This window comes from Rhea americana, unplaced genomic scaffold, assembly GCF_003343005.1.
Source record: "Rhea americana isolate MKP2758 unplaced genomic scaffold, rheAme1 scaffold_180, whole genome shotgun sequence".
Lineage (NCBI taxonomy): Eukaryota > Metazoa > Chordata > Aves > Rheiformes > Rheidae > Rhea > Rhea americana.
In genome coordinates, this window is record NW_028185928.1 from 39,873 (window position 1) to 51,062 (window position 11,190).

The 11,190-nt window shown below is 37.2% G+C and overlaps 1 protein-coding gene across 1 annotated transcript in view; it reads left to right on the forward strand.

Moving 5' to 3' along the window:
- The window catches only part of ENPP3 (ectonucleotide pyrophosphatase/phosphodiesterase 3), a 42,454-nt gene extending 37,443 nt beyond the window's left edge, over positions 1 to 5,011 (forward strand). The window contains exons 22-25 of the mRNA XM_085301893.1: positions 273 to 350; positions 1,012 to 1,144; positions 2,878 to 3,034; positions 4,838 to 5,011. Coding sequence (XP_085158019.1) covers positions 273 to 350; positions 1,012 to 1,144; positions 2,878 to 3,034; positions 4,838 to 5,011 — 542 coding nt within the window. The remainder of the gene's footprint in view (positions 1 to 272; positions 351 to 1,011; positions 1,145 to 2,877; positions 3,035 to 4,837) is intronic.
- The last annotated feature ends 6,179 nt before the right edge of the window (positions 5,012 to 11,190 follow it).

Genomic DNA, 11,190 nt, shown 5'->3' on the forward strand with positions numbered 1-11,190 from the left:
ACATGAGAAAATTTGTTGTTTATCCCTGTTTGTATCTGCCAGTATTATGAAAGAAGCCTTCCATCCAGCACAATATACTGTAGACATGAATGTTTCTTTGTAAATGGATTCATGTATATTTATATTCTCTCTTCCACAGACTAGCAGGAAATTTAAATGTTAAGAACTGTGAAGCTGAATCAGATATACCTGCAATTTATAGTGACATATAAATCCAATTTGTGTAGTATTTCATTAAAGTATACTTTGTCCTTTTATGTGTGTGCATATAGACTTCAATTCATCTGCTCTCGAACAATATGATGCTTTACTCACCAGCAATATAGTTCCCATGTATACAGCATTCAGAGGTAGGTTCCAAGATTTTGATTAATATATTCTGTAATTGTTGAAATGGTTCTACATTTGATATAGGTGTAACAATGATCTCAAAACATTAATACATGACCTGTAGTGTATCCAGATCTTGCACAAAATCTTTAAAAGTTTTTTCAGAATTGGATGTGTGAAATTTTAAAACACACTCTTGTAAGTCATATTTTTCTGTATATAGTTCTGTCTGAACTTTTCTTAGATGTACCTGATCACTTTGGAATTTTTTCTTCAGCTTGGACTAAGTCTCAGGTAGTAGATATTCCTTTCACAGAGCCACTGTCTCAGTTTACACTAGTTGGCACAGCTGTCAGTGCTAGCAGATAGGGCAGAAATTAATGACTTTTCAGATTTAGAGTTGTAAGCTTTAGTTTCAGATTGAATGTACATCTCCAGTCACGTAAGAGAGGCTTACAAAAATATAGTAGCATTTACCATACCTCTTTCAGTGGTGAGTAAGAGGACATCCCTTCTAAAGAAAGCTAAATGGTATGTAACRAAGAGTTGATTTTACAGACAGTTTAGCTTGGAAATTTTTATTATTTATCTACAATAAAAAAGGGAATATGTTCTTTGCCTTTAGTGGTGAAATAGCTTCAAAATTATGTTAATTATGCTTACATTTTCTTTTAATGACAGACATATGGGACTATTTCCATAATATCCTGCTTCAGAAGTATGCTACAGAAAGGAATGGAATAAATGTTATCAGCGGACCGGTGTTTGATTACAATTATGATGGTCATTTTGATACCCTTCATGAAATTACGCTGTGAGTACAAGGAAATGGCAGGAGTCAAACTCTGGGTTATTTGCACTATGTTTCCACACAGACAAACTTTTATTCAAAAACAACAAAAACAAAGTATCAAGGAGAGTTGACTCTTCCCTTTATAATCCAATAGCCATTCATTAAAAAAGCAATACTCATAGCAATACTTGCTTACGCAAAAGCGAATGCTCTTGTAAGTAGATACAGCGCTTTAGAAATTGTAGTTTAGAAGTTCCAGTAAACAGAAAAAAGCCTGCAGTTACATGTGTATCTGTCCACACATGCACACATACAGACATATACTGTGACATCGTATTAGTAGTTTACTCCCCAGGTTTATGCCCAGTCTTTTGGGCCTCCACTATAAAAATACTGGGAGAATATATGATGCATCTAAATAGGCAGAAGATATGTGTAGTCATAATTTTCTCACTTCCATGTTGTGCCCACTCACCTATTTGTTATTCCTCCTGTTCCTCCTGTTGTCTCAAACTGATTTGTTTTGTCAAAGGCCAGAATTCTATGTTTAATGTATTCACTGAATCATGTAACTAGGCATGTAACATGTAATATGTCTGAGTGCAACCTTTGCATAGTTATGGTACAGGTTGCTTGGAAGCCTAAAAAGTTCTRCATACATTTTAGTGAGCTCTCGTAGCCTAGCAAAACATATTTAAAAATTTACCTATCTGTAGAAACAGGACTAAAGGAGGACATAAATAAATGAAAATTATGTAAAGCAGAAGTATAAAAGATAGGGACCAAGTATTTAGATTAGTCAATGAGGACAGGAGGAGGAACAAAACAGAATAAGAGCAAACAGCAAGTTAGACTCTTCCAAATATAAGGAAAATGCTTTATAACAKTAAGAACACTTATGCAGAAGAACAAGTGCTGGGAAATCTGCACAGCTAAATGCTGTCACTGGAGATTTTGTATTCAAGGCTAGACTTAATACCACATCTGTCAAAGATGATTTGAGAATGATAAAATCAGCTCTGCCATGAAGTAGGAGGGTGGAAGGGATGAGAGACTAGAGCTTCCTTCCAAGCAGAATGCTGTAATACCCACTCAACCACATAATGTTGTGTACAGTTTTGAACAAGCATGTTTTATTCAGCACGGTTAGTCATACTAAATCATATAATGGTTTTACTGATGATATTTGGTTAAATATTGAAGAATACAGCAAATTTGGGAGGCATTCAGCTCTTCATAACTTTAAACACAAAAGTGAGCATTCTAGTGAAATGGCCATAAAATGGAGGCAAAGACATTTTGAATCACATATCCTAAACTGATTTCTATAGCATATAGCCACAAGTTATCATTCTGGCGTTTCTTGTTGACCAGGAACCAGAAGCTAATTTTCTCTTCATTCTTCTTCAATTCAGTTTCATACAGTTGAAGTTCCTAATGTAATGAGGATGCTTACAGTGCTCTATCCTGCCTCTTCTAGATATAGAGATCTTTAGCTTTGGTAAAATAGAGTACTAAGCACATAAGCCATCCTGTTGATTTCAGTGGGACTGCCTGTAGCAAAAGGACTAATCCATGCATGTTTGGTTGTTCATGAAACAGATAGTGAGATTGTCCATTCCATCAGATATTTATTTCATTTATAAAGTAAATAGAAGTCATATAACAGTGAAAGGTGTGTTCTATGAAATACCTTTGGCATGAGTGTTATTATACATTATTACTAAATAAATYCCCTAATTTTTGTTTTACAGGCATGTAAATAATACACAAATCCCAATCCCAACCCATTACTTTGTGATTCTGACGAGCTGCAAGAACACATCTTTTACTCCACTGAACTGTTCAGGCTCTTTGGATGCTTTGTCTTTTATCCTTCCTCATCGACCTGACAACACTGAAAGCTGTGCTGTAAGTATAATTTCATGATCCTGTGAGCAAGTGGGCTTTGTGAACTGTGGTTCCTAGTGGTAGAATCTTTAGGTCTCTAGGTATTTATTTAATTTACTCACAGTAARTTAAGAGTAAGCATATATGAGGAACTTGTGTATGGTGTCGTATGAATCATAACAGCTGTGAGCTAAAGGCATGACTAGGAGAGCCAGAAAGTGTAGCAGAGGCAGCACAACAAATGAGCTGATTGGAAGCAAGAGAGAAGAAGAAATGAAGTTTTGATAAGAGGACTTGGCAATGTAGTCACCTAAGAGGTGAGTAAGAAGGTCTGAAAACAGCAGCACAGATAACAAGTTGAGATAGCTGTGTAGAAGGCTGTAGGATAAAATTGCTCTAGGAGTATCAGAGAACTTGGAATCTTACTCCCTTTAGCTAGAGGAATTAATGCTTTATTCCACCCGTGTCAGAAGTAAGACAGTATGCATTTAGATGGATGGTTCTGCAGTTGAAATTCACAATTTACAACCAGAAATACATATTTTAATTAAGTAAAAGGTATACTTTTCACTAACAGTGTAAATCTCACCTTTTACAGAACACAAAGGAAATAAATTAGTTGAGTCTAGCATGTATTGTCGAGCCAGGTGGGTGTCTCTGCACCAAGCTCCAGGTGCAGAAGGTTCCTTTTGTTACAAAGTTTCCCATACACAGATGTAGCTATACAGACTTGAACTGGCCCTCACAGCAGTAACAGTTGTGTTGAGTTTGTTGTGACTTTATTTGAACTCATGACTACAGACAAGTTCAAGCCGGCTCTACTTAGAAGAGATCTGGATCTGCATTTGTGGCATTGATAATCTGCAACTGCTCAATGAACTTGTAGGTAGCTGAGAGCTGACTGAATGTACGAAAGAAATAATTAGAAATAATCAGGAATTAATCTTGATATTTTAGCAATTAATATCTGCTATCTCTAAAGCTTAACAACAAGCCTCAAATATCTTTATGCTTCATATTGTTAACTGTGTCCTGTGGAAAGTTAAATTTAGTGAAATACTTGTATTGCATCTGAAGCAGGTATTGATAACAGAAAAGCAAATTACCATCTACATGCAAAAATTTTTTGTAGTAAGATAATAAAATGTAGCATTTTGATTTATCAGTGCTGATATTTACAGATTTTTTTTTCTTTTATTTTCTTCTGGGGGGTGTATGTGTGTTAAGTCTGCGTCTATCTAGCTACTATTTTTGCTGTCCAACAGTAAGACTGAGCTGCCCTAAGGACTTTGTTCAGGTTGACATGTGCCTGTTGTTTGGCTAGCCTAAGAACAGCAACTAATTTATACAGTAACTATAACTACCTTGACTTGTGTGTTTAAAATATGACTCAACTGTACTTTGCAGTTAAAAATTCATACCTATCATTTCAGCAGTATTTTGCTTCTTGATTACCTCAGATTGCTTACAGTCCTTTCTTCAAATACATTTTTTCTTTTACTTGGAAATTGAGTTTCGTGTTAGGTTTATACTACAACTTTCATGTTCAGATTCCACTAGTCTCTCAAGACGGTATAAAATGTAGCTGATAGGAAGCRGGTCTGACAGGAGGCTGAGTCTATGGGGGGGTAGATAGGGAGAGGGGACATTCGTTTGGCTATTCGAATGAGATTCCCAACTGCAAGACTTCAAAGATGTCAATCAAAAAAATGAAAGAATTTTTACAAACTAAAGGCTTTTAATGCTACAAAAGGCACTCTGTTGTTTGGTGGTGGTGTTAGGTGATAATCAGTGTTTGAGCATTGCTCCTGTTTTTGTTGGCAGGAAAATAAGCAGCCTTCCGAATGGGTTGAAGAAAGAGTTCAGGCTCATGCTGCACGTGTTCGAGATGTGGAACTTCTAACTGGGCTTGACTTTTACCAGGAAAGACAGCAACCCATCTCTGAGATCTTACAGCTAAAGACATTTTTGCCAACATTTGAGACTGACATTAACTGAGTATCTGTAAAATGTGTCAATCAATATTTGGAAGAAAACAATATGAAAAAAATAGTTTTTTTTTTTTTTTTTTTTTTTTTTTTTTTTAAAAAAATTACGACAGCTCTTCTGTAAGAAAACACACAGCTCCTATTTGTTCTTTCAAATTCTCCTTCTTTGGTTAAGCATTCTGTTTTGTGCCAAATGAATAAAAATTTCCAAAAGTAAATTAAATCCTCATCCACATTTTCAAAACAGAGAACATTTTAATATTAATGGTTTGAAAAAAACCCTGCAAAAATGGCCTATCTTGTTTTGTGGTAGAAAGACCCTGAAACTGTAATTTGTAAAGAAAATATTTCTGTAATTGTGCTGCAAAGTGAACTAGTTTCAGATGCGTATGTGTGTTTTTTCTTTTGCATATGTCTATGAAGTTACGGTTATCTAACACTGATGTATCCTGGAATGTTCTGAATTTCTCTTTCTACTGTTAATTCACATGAAAACTGCTATATATTTAACGAACATTCAGACCCTCAAAAAGTCTGTATATAGTGGAATTGTCTTCTGTGATCATCCACTGTGTTTTCCACTTGGGTAAATTCATTAAACTAATAACATCTGAAGTGAAATTGGAATAAATGAGCTATGTTCTGTACTGCTCAAAAATCTTCAAGTGTTCTGAATAAGAAGAGGTAAAAAAATCCCTCTGGCCACAGGGATGTTATCCAGATATTTATCTGTATTTGCAAACATTTCCAAATGCCTGGCAGTGTCAAAAATACTTCTGTTTATTTTTAAATAGTCAAACCTGAGATGGGAGCACAAAATTAGTGGTGCCATGTGAAAAATGGTCAGTGATCCTTTCCGTAATGACTGTATACAAAAAGAACTTCTAACTGAAACTGTGTTTTACACAAATTATTGCTGAAGGCAAGTAAGTAGGACAAGGCAGTGGAAATTCCCAAATTCTACTACTGCAGAAATGTCATGTGATAACTAAATGTTGAGCTRGTTTTCTCCACTGAAAGTGCTGCTCAGTACAGGTTAGAATAGCAGCAGACAAATGACCATGTGTCTGATTTATAGGCACATTGGAGGTATTTTAAAGAAACATGTCAAAGACTTTAAACTTCYGCCACTTGTGGACTGAAGGAAGCATATCTATTTTAAAGGAGAAGCTTTAGAAGTCTATGGACAGAAACCGGATTTTTTTTCCAAGTCTTAGATGAGCAGTGTACATGCATACATTCCAACTGTAGCTTAGTAATATTTAACTTACATTAGGATTTGGGATGAAGGTAACTTGTGTCAAGATTTGAATCTTTGGTTTGTTAGGATCCTGGATGCTATGGTAATATAAATAATTATGAGCATTAAAATTAGGCATGTTGTTCCAAATTAACTTCTTGGGAAGCTGACTTTAAAAAACATTCCTCTTTACATAAACTTTTCTGCTAATAGAGTCAGAAGTTGTAGTTATTCTGAGAAAGTAAGGATGCAAATGTTCTTGCCATAGTCATGTTTATTTCCCCTATTCATTCAACTGTCATTAATATCTACTTTTTAAAAGCATAGCAGGTCATTTACAGATGAAAGTCTGGAGACTGCATAGGAATAGCTAAAAATGTATGTAAATGCTTGGTTCTTAGCCCTGTATTTGTCTCTTAGCACTGACTTCTTGCTACTCTCTTTGTGTTGAAGAATCTCCAGCTTTTCCAATGCTAATTATCTGTGCAGCATCATAGAGCTTCTGTCACATCCCATGACTTAAACTGTGCTATAAAATGGGAAATAATGTGTTCTGTCCCCTTCTTCCCAAGATTTTTATGTCCCTCTGTTAGCTGATCTTGTGCTCTCACAGGCCTCCTTAAAACTGCAACATTTTCTGTTATTTACAGGAACAACCATGGGAAGATTTTTTCCCCTCACTACTAAGCTCAGCAAGTAAGTCTAGTCATTGGCTGATTTAAAACGTGTCTGGATTTCTGACCAATTTGATTCCCTCACTTAGCTATGTAAGCTAGTGCCTGTACTGGAGATTGGGAGAACAGTTACTGAACTCTACAATATAGCTAGATAAATCTTGCAGCAAACATATGATTTTAARAATACTTCCATTTATTTCTGTGCCTCATGATTCTAAATAGAGTACGTAAGCCAAATAGCATGTTGAAATGCTAAGCATCCACACTAGTGCAAAGAATTACTCAAATCTATAATCCTGGCTAGGTACTTGGCAATGACCATATCTGAAATTCTTTGACTAAATAGGCACAGTTGTCATCAACAGGATTTGTTTCTAGATCACTTATAGATTACTGTGCAACAATAATTATTGTAAGAAACTTGGATTCAGTGACTCTTAATGACTTCAAAGGATTAGGCTGACAGAATGATGACTATGAGACAGATTTGGCCCATACTTTTGTATTGCAGAATTACAGCTGTACATGGGAGGAAAGGATTAAGGACCTCTCAAAGTTTATGCAAGAGAAATACATTGTTGTTTATGTTTTGTCTTAAGTAAGATTTTTAAGACATTCATAGGATTTCATAGGCATGTTTGTTTTAATTTGAGAGCAAGCATGATGCCTTATCCATTGCTAGTAATTAAAAAAAAAACTTTTGCCAATTCATAAGAGAACACTCGGTTTGCAATACTGTGCACATATGGTTGCATTACCAGTAGAGGTATAGCCTGAAATTTTTGCACTTCCCTAAGACATTTTTAGAGAACTTTTTGAAATGGATAACTTCTACAGTTTGCATGGTGACAGAAATAAGTAGCTGCATCAAACAGAAATCATATGCCAATAAAGCTACAAACTACGGCACAGAAATAATGCTGTTTCTGAAGGTCTCAGACTTCCCCTATTTCCTACAGAATATGAGTGTAACTTTCCACAACTGATAAGCTTTTCTTTTTTTCTGTATTTTTCAGTGAATTTTGAAAGACCTAAGTTTCAAGCTGGAGTAGAATAAATGTAAGCTCGTTTGCTGACTGTAAACAGATATTGTTGACTTCCAGGTCTCATGACTACTTTATGTGTTAGAATTAAAATCATAAATTTTGTAAAATGTAGTTTTTAACTTGACCACAGTGGAAGCTGGGAAACTGAATCCTCCTATAGTCACTGAAAATCTGAACTCAGGAAGATTTGGCTGTTTTCCTCTTTTATCCTGATTTTTCAGGGTTTTGGAGTATTAGAAGCAAATGTGCAAGTAAATATAGAAATTTGGCATTACCTATGGCTAGTCTTGTCTCTGTGACAAAGCAAGGTAATAACTGAAGAAAACRGATAAAGGAAATACAGTCTACCTTGCTCCAGAAAATCCTGCAGCCAGAAGAAGGCAAAACCTGTTAAATTTTTTTTTACCAAGTGCTACCATGTTTCCCTAGCACCGTGCCCTGGCTCTCAGAGACCAGCATGAGTATAAAACATAAACTTTTTTTTTTTTTTTTTTTTTTTTTTTACAGAGATTGCTGGTTTTTTTGTCAGTACCTCACTGAAGGCTCCAAAGTTGAGTGTAGACACTTAAATGGCACAAAAAATCCTTGATTCATTTCTTGGACATTCATCCCTCAAGAAAATAGTATTAATAGATAGAAAAAAGACTGTTTTTTCCAATGACCTCCCACACTGGTCCTGCAATATTCGTACATACGAAGATGAGGTTTTTTTCATATGCAAAATGTGCAATTGTGTTTATAAATACGGACTTTTCCACCCTAACTGTACAGGCTCAGTGAAGTGTGGGACAGTTCCTGCCAAGGGAGGGAAATGCTGTTGATTTGCCTCTTGGCAGGCAAATCTGTCATGCTTCTGGAGCCGATGCTGCTGTCTTGGGAAAAGTAGTGGTTCAGAACTGCCTGCCTCCTCTCAGTGGGGCAGCTTTTCCCTGGACCATCTCATTTTCCCAGAGAAGGGGGAAGTGGATACTGTCTGGAATGATTTTCCTTCCCATAGTTTGGAAACAGTAGGAAAGTTTAATCCTTCCCAGTCCTGGGAGGCAGAAACTGAAGAACATATGTATCCTCAGATGATCGAAAGCTGTGGGTAGAACTTGATGTGGTATCACTCAGGGTTAGAGTTTGAGACAACTTTGGATTTGGAATCAGCCAGACATGAAGGGGGAGAAGGCTGGAGTTTTTGCTAAGGACTGAAATTACTTTCATCTGTATATTAAATGGATTTGATGATGCAACATATAAACCAAACTGCCCAGTGTCCGGGAAGCATTAAGGAACAAAGGTGAGTCACAGCCYGCAGTGTCTATAATAGTTGGAAATTTGGAGGGAGAGCAAGTGCTTCCCGAGGCTGACTGCAAAGAGGGGCAGATCTCCAGGTCTTACTTTACGTGAGAGAAGTGTGGCTGGGGAGAAGAGGACTCCTGTTTCCCAGACCCTCCCTGAGGAAAAGCAGACTTGCTGGGTTTTGTTTGCTGTCTGGCTTGCTTTTTATTGCTGAGTCATATTGCTGCCTAACAGAGGGAACAACTGCCATTTCTATGGCAGATTTTGTTACAGTYACAATAACAGCAGCAGATAATTTAGAAGATGATCTCTGAAGAGATCCACGGCCAGACAAGTGGATTTTGACTATATTGTGACTTCAGCCAGATCAACAGCTTGCAAACAATCATACCAACTATAGCAACTCCAGTTGTGCTTGCAAGGCATACCAAAAAGACAGCTGAGGTCCCTTTAATCATTTACATGACTGTAGTGTCATATGGCTGGAAGAGAAGTAAGTTGTTGATYAGGCTTCTCAATTTGACGGGAGCACGCTAAGTTAATGAGACCTTTCATTTTCATAAAGGCAAAACTTTACAGCACTTGTCCTWATTCTGCCCTTCAGCAACCTGTGTTCTTCTCAGCATGTTTCAAGCAGGATACCATGTTATTCGGGTGGCTCTCTGAATGTGTGCAAGGTCTACTTACAGAGGAAGATGGAAGAAAAATCAGAAATTACCTATAACCTGGTGTCTTAATTATTAGTCTTAATGCATACACTAGGTCATTGTAAACATCGTGGACTCTAATACTGGGGACTCTTAACACTGGAAAATCAGAGAATCACAAAGTCATTGAGATTGGAAAGGGCCATTGGAAATCATGAAGTCCAACTCCTCTGTTCAAAGCAAGGAATTTTCTTAGGGCCATATACAGTTGAGTTTTGAGTAGAGTATTTCCAAGGATGGAGACTCCACAACCTCTCTGGACAACCTGTTCCATCCCTACTGTAAAAAAAAAATAAAAAAAAAATAAAAGTCCAATATTTAAGTGAAATTTCCTATGTTTTAGTGCCTATTGCCTTTTCTCATTTCAGTGGGCACCACTGGCAACAGACTGGCTTTGTCTTCTTTAATCTAGCCCTTAAAGTATTTATACACACTGATAAGATCCCCTCTGAGCTTTCTCTTCTCCAGGCTGAACAGTCCCAACTTGCTCAGCCTCTCCTTGTATGAGAGATGCTCCATTTCCTTTATCATCATCATGGCTGTTTGCTGGACTCAGTCCAGTATGTCCCTGACTTTCTTGTATTGAGGGGCCCAGAACTGGACACACTACTCCAGATGTTGTCTCACCAGTGCTAATGTAACCCAGGATACAAGTGGCCTTCTTTGCCACAAGGACACATTGCTGGCTTATGATCAACTTGTCGTCCACCAAGATCCCCMGGTCTTTTTCTGCAAAGCTGTTCTCCAGCCAGTCAGTCCCCAGCTTCTACTAGTGATTGGGGCTATTCATCTCCAGGTGCAGGACTTTGTATTTCCCTTTGTTGAACTTCATGAGGTTCCTCTCTGCCTATTTCTCCAGCCTGTCAAGGTCCCTCTGAATGGCAGCACAGCCCTCTAATGGATCAGCTACTCCTCCCAGTTCTRTATCGGCTGCAAAAAATGTTGAGGTGCACTCTATCCCATTATCCAGGTTATCAACGATGATGTTAAACAGTACTCTCTCCAGTATTGACTCCTGGGCTACCTGACAAGYGACTGCCCAACAGTGAAAATGCCTCAAAATTTGCAAGGCGAATCATGCCTTTTCAGGACTCCTTTTGGCACCAATGGTTTTTATTTATTGTTATGAAATTTTCTAGTGGGCAAACATAACCCCGTTCATATACTGAACACAGGATGAAAGAGCTTTCTTACTTAAACCATGCATTTCAGATATGCCAGGCACTTTTCTATGA